The 14,552-nt window shown below is 33.8% G+C and overlaps 1 protein-coding gene across 3 annotated transcripts in view; it reads right to left on the minus strand.

Annotated features, from left to right (window-relative positions):
* Positions 1-3,796: 3,796 nt before the first annotated feature.
* Positions 3,797-14,552, minus strand: part of LOC149791830 (uncharacterized) — a 65,010-nt gene continuing 54,254 nt past the window's right edge. For all 3 annotated transcript variants that reach the window (XM_089970340.1, XM_089970339.1, XM_089970341.1), the window contains one exon: positions 3,797-4,781. In XM_089970340.1, coding sequence (XP_089826466.1) covers positions 4,775-4,781 — 7 coding nt within the window. In that variant the 3' untranslated portion in view covers positions 3,797-4,774. The remainder of the gene's footprint in view (positions 4,782-14,552) is intronic.

Here is a 14,552-nt window from a genome sequence, read left to right on the forward strand (position 1 = left end):
TTACAAGAAACCAACGTTTATTGGTGGCTAATAAAATTCGCGGTTTACATCCGTCATGCTTTTGTTTTGTTGATCTGCTAAAAAGAGAAGTTAGTGACTAATCTTGCATACATACTCCTTGAATTCAGTGAAAATGCACCTGTACACAATACAAATAGGTTAAGAGCATGCTGGAAAATGTTACTGGAGAAACAGAATGTGCATTCAATAACAAAAAAACGCGTCTGAGGTGAGGTCTAATTTTATTTGTGCACAACTACTCAGTGACGTCCAATTTTATTGTGCATAACTACTCGGTGACGTCCAATTTTATTGTGCATAACTACTCGGTGACGTCCAATTTTATTGTGCATAACTACTCGGTCACACGATCAGTTTAAGGCTTCTTAAACGAGAACTTAGAGTTATTACTAAAACTTGAATTTGATGGTCTAACGAGGCTCACTTCAAAATCGGTTTTTATCCCTATTCATCTGTCATAATAATGATAATTATAGCGCTAATTCCTCGATTCGTATCTTAAAAACGAAACTGAAATTTCGATTGATGCTGCATAAATATATTTTGCAGGTCTCTGGGAGATTTCACTCTTTTATAAAACAATGTATATTTTAAAAAATTGGAAATATTTTCAAAAACATTTGACCTTTTGCAATGTGTTGATAAAGTAGTTGCAGCTGTATATCATATTAGCTGGACTGGTTTTGGGGAGAAAATATTCTGACAATTCTATAAAACTTGTTGGAAGTAATTTTGCTGTTTACATTGATAGTCTTTCGCGTTGAATTTTAGTGGGCTCATTCGAACTTGACACATAATCAAAGTATTGAGAATACTGATGGTACAGTGGGGTTGGTGTAATGTTAATTTTCACCGAATGAAGAACGCAGCTCCTGAGGTAATGCTATTCTTGGTCTTTTTTTTCACTTCCGTTAATATACTACTATGGATACTCTTTATAATATCTTTCCCATTTTCATTTCTTCATATGTAACAAAAGAACTTTTTAACATCAGAAATATTTATTGAATTGCTCAAGTGACTTCCTTTAAAAATTTGTGCACATTTATTTAAAGTAATGCCATTAGAGGAAAACTATCTATAATATATAATTACTATCAAGTTACATGTAATTAGTTACATGAATTTAACTTGCCTCCCATGAAATATAGCAATGAATTATACAGCCAGTGGATATATACTTTGTTACGAAATTAAGACCATGCATTTTATTTACTGTTATTGGTAATGCAAACAATATTTAGTAAACGTGAGTGGACACTGCCATAGGTATGGAAGCTACTGAAATCAATTAAAGCACAAAAGCAATATGATGATGCACAGATTTAAAATATATTAAGTCTTGGGACAATTATCACTGCAACAGCTGTCAGCTGCTTTCAAACAATTATTACAAGACTAAATTAAAAGACAAAGTCAAATTAAAAGAATTTATAACTTCATCAAATCACTGTTGTACATTATAGGAGCACCTTGTGTAACTGGATTTCATAATAAAAGTTCTAGCTGGTTATTCATCTTTTGTATTAGGCATTGGCTCCCAACCCCTGGGTCACGACCCAAATCAGGGTTACAAGTTCATTCAGGCAGGTCACCATGATTATTTTTTGTGAGGGTGACAAAACTTATCAAAATGTGGAAACTGGTCATGAGGCATAGGATTTTTTTTCTTTCTAGGATCACAGCCAAAGAACTTTGGGAACCACTGTATTAGGGTCTCTCGTACATGTAGCAAGAAAAGCGCCAAGGTTTTGCAACTTAGTAGAATTTGTCAACACTGAACATATTTTCTTAAAGAAAAGAAAAGAATAATTGAAATCCAAGTTCTTATAAAAAACAAGCATGCCGCAAGTTACTAATCCACATCTTGTGCTGAAGACTTCCACAATCAAATAGTTTTTTAGCCATTAATATTTGCAAATTTACCTTCTAAAAAACGAAAGCTGTAAATACCTTTTGTGTGGTTACCAAATTTTGTGACTTGCAATTATTTAATTTTGCGGATCCATCACCTAAAATTTACAGCTGCTTACAGGTTTAAAGCACTGCTAATTCAATGAAAGCCATCTCAGCCCCCAAGACAGCTAATAGTTTCTTACTTTTAAATAATGGTTGTTGTGACCTGCAATTTTTTGAACCCTCTAATTCATAAATGCATGCAAGTGAATAGCAAAGCAGAATGTCTGATTTCATAAGCATTTTGAAAACACAATTTTAAATCCTGCTTTCAGCCATTAAATATTTACAATTAGTGTCTGGTTGCTTTTCTGCAAGATTTGCTACATCTTCTTTCAAAATATAATTGCATTTAGATTAAATCTGAAAGAATCTTCACAGCTAAAAATGCACTGAATAGTGAGTGTTAATTAATGATGATTAATCTGCAGTGAAAATATCAGTTATAATTTGGGAAGACTGATTTTGTACATTTGAAAACTTGCTTTGTAATTCAAATTCTTGCTTTATATATGTATCCTGTTGAAATATGTGTGATAATATATTTGTATGTTTTTTTAAATAAATATACGTTTCTTCAAGATGGATTCTGCATTGCTGAAATAAAAGTTGTTTTCTAAGATTAGTTTCTCTTTTTCCACTTTTATTTTCTCCACTAGAACTGTATTAAGCATAATTTGTGTGTTGTTGTATATTAGATAATTTGTGTGTGGCTATACATTTGAAATTATTGTTCCCTTATACAGATCGAAAATGTATGACCTCAATGAAATCTAAAGAGCACAACTTTAAAAATAATGACAATTAATCAGGCTAATCTGATGAACAGGTTGGAAATGAAATTTTTAAAAATCACAAAATAGAGAATTTCATTCAAGCATGAAAAATTAGGTCACAGTTACAAAGCTTTGGTACAGGGGAGTAATTGTCATGAAGTTTCATCAAGTTTCAATTCTTAAGAGTGTTGATAAAATAGGATGTAAGATACTGATGGTAGAAAGAATGAAGAACTGAGCATATGCAGGTCACATTCATGTAAAAATTTGGTGTTGACCTACTTTTTGTACAGTTGAGTTACTCTCTTTGAGATGCTTATATAAACCACAGCTACCAATTTTCATGTGTAGGTGAATAAGGTCAAAGATAATAAGGTCATAACACATGATAAAAATATTTAAAAACTGCAAAGCATGAAAATCTGGTTACAGTGTCCTACTTCTGGTATGGTTGAGTTACTCTTATTGAAATGCATCCATGTACCAATTTTTATGAGTAAAGGTGAACTAGAGTGTTTATTTAGGTTACTGAGGGCATAATAGATAGCTCAAAATACCAATCACTCTATGAAAATAATTAGTGGCATGATTGAGTTACTCACCCCAAAATGCACCCACATACCAATTTCCAGTGTAGGTGAAATAGGGTCCACGGTAACAAATATGTAAGAAATGAAAAGCTGAAAATACGCTATATACTCAAGCATGAAAATTAAGTCACAGTGACATTGTTTTGGTATAACCAAATTACTCTTATTGAGATACCTCCTCCAACAAATTTTCACGGTAAAATATCATTCAAGTTGCTGAGGGCATGGTACATTATAATCATCAACAAATTCTGAAAAATGAATCATAATCAAATCTATTGACAACACTCATCTTACTCACTGATTTTGGAACAGAGTTGTATTGGTCTTAAACTCGCTGCTCTGGAACAAACAGTTCTAGTGGTGTTTTACTCTGTGGAGCGGAAAACATTTTTTAAAAGATATTTTGCAAGGGTACTCTTGAACATCATCAACACAAAATCATGACACTAGTCTCAATGAACAAGATGTTTATTATGTATCGGAGAGCTAGACACAAAAGACAACAACACTCATCGAATAATGGTTTACTCAATTACATAACAAATTTGAATGACCATTTTCCTCATTACTGAGTAGTAATCGCGATAAATGTAAACAGCCATGGAACATCAGGAATTTCTCCTGATCATAAAGTTTATATTAATTAAATGTACCAGAAAATATTTATTGTAAGACAAATGTGTAAACAATGTTGGACTAAATGTTTCAACAAAATACAACTTTTTTGCTTACTATGCATGCATTCCAAAAGTTCTTGAAGCATTTTCAGTAAATTTATTTGCATAAATTATTGAAACACCAAGGATCTAGAGGTCTGATAATCGGAAGGTATATTTAATACAACAGCCATTGTATCTTCTGAACTTTAAATATTCTGATAAAAGAGATTTTTATTTAAAAATCTAAATGAAATTTTAGTTTAAACTGAAAATAAAATTCTGTGAAAGCTGTTGTTTTAAAATGTAACTGATAAATTTAATAATTTAGGTAAAATCCAATACTTTCAAGAATGGTTTCATGTAACAGTGAATAAATACAGCTGAATGATTTAGGTAAAATCAAATACTTTCAAGAATGTTTTTATGTAACAGTGAATAAATAATGGCACCTCTCCACAAAGCTGACTAAGAAGTGCCAAGTAAAAGTAAGGCTGCGGAAATACAAAGATTAAAAACTGTTAAAAATTTCAGGCAGATAAAACCCTCAAATGATGTGACAGGAATGTCTGACACTTACTAATACATAATGCGTTTTCCTTTGCAAATTGGATATCAAACTTTTAAAATAACAAACATTTGTGTTGATTTAATATTTCCGTTCCAGCAACCATTCTGATTTCTTTCACACTGATTGGTCAAAGACTCTTGAATATATCACAGTTCAATATTTCTTCTTGAAATTTTGTACAGATTTTGCGCTGGTCTCTCACTATATTCTGAAATGAAAAAGCAAGAAATAATTTCAAATACAATAAACAGTGACTGGGAAAAGTCAATCAATGCATACATTTTAACATTATAGTGACATACATCATATGACAACAACACTCACATAAATAAGACAATGCCATTATAGCACTATACCAAGTTTGGTCATGAATCCCATTTGATTAAACTGTGTCATGCTAGGGGAAGATTCAGGTAAAATATATATCCCAGTGCCTGTCATTTCACTCAAACACACTGAGAAAGCAAAGATCTAAGTTAACATATTCACCTCATCCTCTTTTGATGCCAGTGAATGCTTTAGCATTCTGAGAATATTATCAATTTTGTCTTTTTCCGTTCAATGAGTTTAAACATTTAATGGCTTTTTGATCAATTTTTGTATCAAATGAAACAGTTATGTCTGAAAATTTTATTGCTCTCTACAGTGGAGTGGGTGATATCCATGCACTTGTGGCCCAATCTCAAGCAAAAATCATTACTCTCCACATTGGAGTAGGTGATATCTATGCATTTGTGGCCCAATCTCAAGCAAAAATCATTACTCTCCACATTGGAGTAGGTGATATCTATGCATTTGTGGCCCGATCTCAAGCAAAAAGCATTACTCTCCACATTGGAGTAGGTGATATCTATGCATTTGTGGCCTGATCTCAAGCAAAAATCATTACTCTCCACATTGGAGTAGGTGATATCTATGCATTTGTGGCTCAATCTCAAGCAAAAAGCATTACTCTCCACATTGGAGTGGGTGATATCCATCCATCTGTGGCCCAATCTCAAGCAAAAATCATTACTCTCCACATTGGAGTAGGTGATATCTATGCATTTGTGGCTCAATCTCAAGCAAAAATCATTGCTCTCTACATTGGAGTGGGTGATATGTATGCATTTGTGGCCCAATCTCAAGCAAAAATCATTACTCTCCACATCTGAATCCATGATATCTATGCATTTGTGGCCCTGTCCCAAGCAAAAATCATTGCTCTCAACACTGGAGTGGGTGATATCCATCCATCTGCGGCCCAATCACAAACAAATCAGTACTCTTCAAAACTGTGTCGGTTGATTGCTAGTAAAAGCAACTACCTCAATATTTATGACCTGATTATGATAGTAACCTTCTTACAATGTTATACAATTTTTGAAAAAAGTTATGCAATAATTTACAGAAAATCCAAGAAAAAATGCTGCTATTTCCATTAGTTTAATGACTATTTCTTTTTTGTTCATATATTATTTGACTCAATGGTTCAATGAAAATGGCTGCTAAAGCAACTACTGGAAACATTCTAATTTTACTTCTTATTTATGTGGGGGAACGAGATTACATCAGTCAAACATTTTAATCCAACATTAACCCTATTAAATGGTATTAATATTTTATTTACTTCCTTATAATGTGACCCCACTATAAGGCTCCCTCAGACAGTGTTATAATGAGGGAATACTGTATTGGCTTCTAACACGGACAGAACATTATGAATTGGTCATTAACAGTTGGGAAACTAAAAATAACAGTGGCTACTGATTAGTTAACACAGAAGACAAAGATGTTACAATTCCATAAAATGTATTTAAACCAAAACACAAAGCTAAAAAAATATAGATTCTTACAAAATATTGTAAAAATCTGCTATATAAACTTCATTCTCTCCAAATGTCTTGGGAGGTAAACATCATAAAGTTCCTTAACTGGGTTCACATAAAAGAACTTCTGTTTCATGGAATGTAAGTCAATTCATTCATCAAGAATGTGTTCCACTGCCAGTTTATACACTCTGATCATGATTCACCCTTTACAGTCAGATATTTGTGTCCTATATGCAATAAAATTATACCACCTCATCTCTGTGATTTGTTACATACAGATGTGTTCTATACGATGTATGCCACTCTCCAATTATGGGTTTGTCTGTGAATGTTTGTTCCACATATTTTGTCAATTATATAAAGCATGCTGATTTGTATATTTTAAGTCAAGAAATGGAATCTTCCATTCAGAAATGGATGACTGCTGGGCAGCTTTGGCCGCTCTATTCTAAAAAGCTGCATGCAAAATCTGGATGAAAGACAACAGTCAAATCTGGTTGAAATCCAACAATTCTTGGAAAAGCAATGCTGTAGAACCACAGGCAATCAGGGCCCATAACCACTGTTAATAATGTTTGAGAATGCTAGAAAAAAAAATCATTCACAATCTTATTAATATAAAGGTGGATGATAAATCTGACTGAAAACCATGAATCCTAGTCAATGTTTACTACAGGAACCATGGATATGCCAACGGGAAATCAGGGGCCATAACTCTTAAAAGATGTTGTGGCAGGCTGGAAATTGAAATCATTCAGTAACAAGCTGTATGCCAAATTTTGTCAAAATTAAATAATCCTTATCAAGACAGTGCTGCTGAAAGCAAATGTTAAGAGGATAGACAATCAGGTCCCATAACTCTCATAAATGATGTTATGAAAAGTTGGAACTCAAAATTACTGTCTTATCAATATAAAGTTGCATACCTAATTTGGCTGAAAACCAATATAGCTTGTTAAAGTCATACAGCAGCAATCAAATTAAGAGGATGGTCAATAATGTGATATAACTCAAGTCAATGATGTCATGGAACCTGAATAATTATTTAAGGTCTTCAGTAATATAATACAAGACACAAAAACTGGTTGAAACATAATATATCCCTTGGTAAAGTTATGTTGCAGGAACCAAAGTCAGGAGGTCAGCAACCAGATGTTGTTGTTGTTGGGCTTTAATGCCATTTTTAGCACATGATAGGCCATACATGGCAGCCAGTATTAATGGTGGATGAAGAACCTGGGAAAACCCCGGAATGAACCACTGACCCATGAGAAGCAGCTACTGGCAAGCTTTCTCACATACCCACACTGGCTGAATCCGAGATTCAAACCCACGAAGACAGGTGACATGGCAGTGATCCGTAATGGAGAGCGCTTTAGATCACTCGGGGCCCTGCAATCAGATGTCATAACTGATGCAAATGATGTTGTGGATTTTCAAAAAAATCAAACTCACTCAATGTCTCTTAATGTAATGATGCATGCCAAGTTTGGTTGAAATCTAACAATCCTTGCTAAAGTAATGTCTCAAAACCCAAAGTCATGTTGGCAAACAATCTGGGTCCATAACCCAAAGTAATATTGGCAGACAATCTGGGTCCATAACCCAAAGTCATGTTGGCAGACAATCTGGGTCCATAACCCAAAGTCATGTTGGCAGATAATCTGGGTCCATAACCCAAAGTCATATTGGCAGAAAATCTTGGTCCATAACCCAAAGTCATATTGGCAGATAATCTGGGTCCATAACCAAGTCATGTTCATTGCTAACAGACAATCTGGGTCCATAACTCAAAGTCATGTTGGCAGATAATCTGGGCCCATAACCCAAAGCCATGCTGGCAGACAATCTGGGTCCATAACCCAAAGTCATGTTGGCAGATAATCTGGGTCCATAACCCAGTCATGTTGGCAGACAATCTGGGTCCATAACCCAAAGTCATGTTGGCAGACAATCTGGGTCCATAACCTAGTCATGTTCTATGCTGACAGACAATCTGGGTCCATAACCCAAAGTCATGTTGGCAGAAAATCTGGGTTCATAATCCAAAGTCATGTTGGCAGACAATCTGCATCCATAAAACAAAGTCTTGATGGCATACAATCTGGGTCCATAAAACAATATCATCTTGGCAGATAATCTGGGTCCACAACCCAATGTCATGTTGGCAGACAATCTGGGCCCATAACCCAAAGTCATTCTGGCAGATAATCTGGGTCCACAACCCAAAGTCATGTTGGAAGACAATCTGGGTCCATAATCCAAAGTCATGTTGGCAGACAATATGGGCCCATAACCCAAAGTCATGACTGCAGATAATCTGGGTCTATAACCCAGAATCATGTTGGCAGACAATCTGGGTCCATAACAACGGTAAATTGCAGAATGCTAGAAATGAAACTCATTCAACTTCTTACAGATATAAATGTGCATACTAAATTTAGCTAAAATCTAAGAATCCAAGTACAAGTTTTGCTTCAAAAACCCAAGATGGAAAATGAGAAATCAGGGACAATATAATATAACTGACAATGTGGAATTCTGAAAATTGAAATTGTTATGGGTCTCATAAGTATAAAAGCTGTAGGTAAGATTTGTTTAAAAGTCCAACATACCCTGGTAATGTTATGTTGCAGAAAGCAAAGGATGACACATATTCATGGGGCATCACTCTTGTAAATGAAGTTGTATAAACTGGAACTCAATATCATTCATGTTAATTTCAATATAATGCTGCATACCAAATCTGGTTGAAAACCCTCACACCTTGATAAATTATGATAAAGTAATGATAACAAATTGTGTTGAAGACCCTCACACCTTGATAAAGTCATGATAAAGTTATGATGCAGAAATCAAAGACAAGAGTATGAGAAATCATCATGTATAATTCGTATCAATGAAATCATGGAATACTGATACTGGTAATCCAATTCATTTAAAATGGTCTCATTATTCTAAAGCCAAACACACGACTTTGGCTGAAATCTAACAAACCCCATGGAAAAGGTTTGGTTCCAAAACAAATGTTCTGAGATCAGGCAATCAGATGCCATAACTCCAGTAAATGATAATGCAGAATGCCAGAAATTCAACTCAATCAAGGTCTCCTCAAGATAAAACTGCACACCAAATTTGATCCAAATCAAACAACCCATGGTATGGTAAGCCACAAAAACAAAAATTAATTGAACAAGCTGTGACTGATTTTACCTGTATATGCAATTGTCTTTCCTGTAATTACAGGAATAATTGGCAAGACCAGGTGTTATGTATGTAAGAGACTTATGCTCCCAGTGGATAATTACCCAACATGTGTTGCATGCAAATTGCTACTCACATTACACCTGTTCTCTATTATCCAAGGATAGATTGAAGGACAGAATGATTATGATAACGCCTACATCTATTATCAAATTAGATTTCCAGAATGTAGACCACTTATGTTGGTTAAATCCAGACTAGGTATGCTGTCCCACTTCTGAGGTCTTGATAGTGCAGTAGTAATGTCTGATATTAAGTTCAAGCAAGTGCAAGGATAAGTGGTTACCGATCTAAGTATGGTGGTTTTCTTTTGAGTTCTCCAGCTGTCTTTATCATAACAACAGTTTCATGCCAACATTAAGTCTATTATTTAATTAAGATCATTCGTTAGCTTTGTAATCACAGACATTTGTGAATTATTAACCGTAATCACTATACAAAAACTGTATTTTATTCCTTTCTTTACATCTGCAATGATTTGAAATTTTGCAGGAAAGAACTTCAGAAAAAAAACGGAACAATGAATATAAATACCACTGTGAATATATTTATTTTCATGGCTAGTAATATTTGCAGCATTGTAAAAAAAAAAAAATCTGCCTCCCCCACAATCACTGCTCATCAAGTCATGGCTTTTAGCAACCAAGCAATCCACACAAATGTTACTCTATCAAGAAAATTTATTACATAGTATATCACACAAATGCCATCAGCGTAAGTTATTACACAGTGTATCAAATTGTTACTCCATCAGCAAAGTTATTACACAGTATATCACACAAATATTTACTCCATCTGCACAAGTTATTACACAGGATATCAAATTGTTACTCCATCAGCAAAAGTTATTACATTGTATATCACACAGATTGTTACTCCATCAACGAAAGTTATTACCTGGAATATCACACAAATTGTTACTCCATCAACAAAAGTTATTACCTGGTATTTCACATAAATTGTTACTACATCAGCAAAGGTTATGACAATGTATATCACATAAACTATACTTTTAACTAGTGACATGATTTACATGAATCTACTGATGCCTTCTCCCCTGACAGCTGTTCTCAACAGGCTCACTTATTACACTGTATATTGCACAAAATATACTTTAACTAGATATATGCTGAGGACTTCTCATTTGAGCTCTGTTCTCAGCAATGTTATCTGGTTATGTGAAACAATGTTATATTGTACAGAGAGGGGAAACAGCGCTATTAATATTACAATATTGTTTAGTTGTCACACTTTCCCCTCAAAGGTGGCCACCTCTTTTGTCATGAAAAGTCCACCATCTAAATGTATCAGGATTACAAAATAGTCAATATGTATTGTCATGAAAAGGCCACCACCTAAATGTATCAGGATTTACAAAATAGTCAATATGTATTGTCATGAAAAGGCCACCATCTAAATGTATCAGGATTACAAAATAGTCAATATGTATTGTCATGAAAAGGCCACCATCTAAATGTATCAGGATTACAAAATAGTCAATATGTATTGTCAGGAAAAGGCCACCATCTAAATGTATCAGGATTACAAAATAGTCAAAATGTATTGTCAGGAAAAGGCCACCATCTAAATGTATCAGGATTACAAAATAGTCAATATGTATTGTCATGAAAAGGCCACCATCTAAATGTATCAGGATTACAAAATAGTCAATATGTATTGCCATGAAAAGGCTGCCATCTAAATGTATCAGGATTACAAAATAGTCAAAATGTATTGTCATGAAAAGGCTGCCATCTAAATGTATCAGGATTACAAAATAGTCAATATGTATTGTCATGAAAAGGCCACCATCTAAATGTATCAGGATTACAAAATAGTCAATATGTATTGTCATGAAAAGGCCACCATCTAAATGTATCAGGATTACAAAATAGGCAAAATGTATTGTCATGAAAAGGCTGCCATCTAAATGTATCAGGATTACAAAATAGTCAATATGTATTGTCATGAAAAGGCTGCCATCTAAATGTATCAGGATTACAAAATAGTCAAAATGTATTGTCATGAAAAGGCTGCCATCTAAATGTATCAGGATTACAAAATAGTCAAAATGTATTATCATGAAAAGGCCACCATCTAAATGTATCAGGATTACAAAATAGTCAAAATGTATTGTCATGAAAAGGCCACCATCTAAATGTATCAGGATTACAAAATAGTCAAAATGTATTGTCAGGAAAAGGCCACCATCTAAATGTATCAGGATTACAAAATAGGCAAAATGTATTGTCATGAAAAGGCCACCATCTAAATGTATCAGGATTACAAAATAGTCAAAATGTATTGTCATGAAAAGGCTGCCATCTAAATGTATCAGGATTACAAAATAGTCATTATGTATTGTCATGAAAAGGCCAACATCTAAATGTATCAGGATTACAAAATAGTCAATATGTATTGTCATGAAAAGGCTACCATCTAAATGTATCAGGATTACAAAATAGTCAATATGTATTGTCATGAAAAGGCTACCATCTAAATGTATCAGGATTACAAAATAGTCAATATGTATTGTCATGAAAAGGCTGCCATCTAAATGTATCAGGATTACAAAATAGTCAATATGTATTGTCATGAAAAGGCTGCCATCTAAATGTATCAGGATTACAAAATAGTCAAAATGTATTGTCATGAAAAGGCTGCCATCTAAATGTATCAGGATTACAAAATAGTCAATATGTATTGTCATGAAAAGGCCAACATCTAAATGTATCAGGATTACAAAATAGTCAATATGTATTGTCATGAAAAGGCCACCATCTAAATGTATCAGGATTACAAAATAGTCAATATGTATTGTCATGAAAAGGCCACCATCTAAATGTATCAGGATTACAAAATAGTCAATATGTATTGTCATGAAAAGGCCACCATCTAAATGTATCAGGATTACAAAATAGTCAATATGTATTGTCATGAAAAGTCCACTATCTAAATGTATCAGGATTACAAAATAGTCAATATGTATTGTCATGAAAAGGCCACCATCTAAATGTATCAGGATTACAAAATAGTCAATATGTATTGTCATGAAAAGGCTGCCATCTAAATCTATCAGGATTACAAAATAGTCAAAATGTATTGTCATGAAAAGGCTGCCATCTAAATGTATCAGGATTACAAAATAGTCAATATGTATTGTCATGAAAAGGCCACCATCTAAATGTATCAGGATTACAAAATAGTCAATATGTATTGTCATGAAAAGGCCACCATCTAAATGTATCAGGATTACAAAATAGTCAAAATGTATTGTCAGGAAAAGGCCACCATCTAAATGTATCAGGATTACAAAATAGTCAATATGTATTGTCATGAAAAGGCCACCATCTAAATGTATCAGGATTACAAAATAGGCAAAATGTATTGTCATGAAAAGGCCGCCATCTAAATGTATCAGGATTACAAAATAGTCAATATGTATTGTCATGAAAAGGCTGCCATCTAAATGTATCAGGATTACAAAATAGGCAAAATGTATTGTCATGAAAAGGCTGCCATCTAAATGTATCAGGATTACAAAATAGTCAAAATGTATTGTCAGGAAAAGGCCACCATCTAAATGTATCAGGATTACAAAATAGTCAATATGTATTGTCATGAAAAGGCCACCATCTAAATGTATCAGGATTACAAAATAGGCAAAATGTATTGTCATGAAAAGGCCGCCATCTAAATGTATCAGGATTACAAAATAGTCAATATGTATTGTCATGAAAAGGCTGCCATCTAAATGTATCAGGATTACAAAATAGTCAACATGTATTGTCATGAAAAGGCTGCCATCTAAATGTATCAGGATTACAAAATAGTCAAAATGTATTGTCATGAAAAGGCCACCATCTAAATGTATCAGGATTACAAAATAGTCAATATGTATTGTCATGAAAAGGCCACCATCTAAATGTATCAGGATTACAAAATAGTCAAAATGTATCACTCTTTTGCATGATGAGGTGAAGTTGTATCAGGGAGCGGTCCCTTGACAAAACAGAGGGTCTTAAATCAGGGAAGCCACTAATAAAATGGTTTAATTTGCAATAGGTAGTAACATATGCAGGACATGATGTCCAAGGCCTGTATGTTAATACCATGATCAAAGCATTGCAGTAATGCATGACCTTGACTTCATGACTTCAAGGTTAAATGTTTGTGTGATCTTGTTGCAAAAAGAATTGTCTATGCTTCTTGACAATTCATCCAAGAAAATCAATCAAGGGGTTTAATAAGTATGAACAAATGATGAAACCTGAATCAGAACCTACTTGCAAATTTTCTGTGACTATAACCTTGAACCCATTTTTAAAGGGGAAGGAGTACATATCACAGAATGCATTGCCTTACTTTCATAATGATTCATCTGAAGAATTTGGAATGTCCATCAATGGGTTTAAGAAGTATAAGCAAATGAAAGAAAAAAAATTAAACAAAACCTTAAAGCAAATCTATTTTTGATAACAGTGACCTTGTTCCAAGGTCAGATTGTCTTTAGTTTCATAAAAGTTCATTTGAAGTATGAAGAAAATCCATCATGGAGTTCCAGAAATATAAGCAAATGAAACTCTTTAAGAAAACCTTAAAGCAAATTTATATGAATGTGTCCTTGATTCTAAGGTTAAAAGGGTGAGAGTGCAAGTCACTGAATGAACTATTTTAAATTTATAATGATTTATTCCATGTATAAAGAAATCACATCAAATAGTTATAGGAATATATGCAAATGAAAAAGATACTGACTACAATCCTAATGCAATTATTCTATGACTGCAAACTGGACCCCTACAGAATGGTGGCAGCAACCTTGACCCCTACAGAATGATGACTGCAGGCATGATGAGAATCAATTTGTCTTACCTTCATAATCATAAATGCCAAGCATGATG

This window comes from Sinohyriopsis cumingii, chromosome 9 (genome assembly GCF_028554795.1).
Source record: "Sinohyriopsis cumingii isolate HCF-2022 chromosome 9, ASM2855479v2, whole genome shotgun sequence".
NCBI classification, from domain to species: domain Eukaryota; kingdom Metazoa; phylum Mollusca; class Bivalvia; order Unionida; family Unionidae; genus Sinohyriopsis; species Sinohyriopsis cumingii.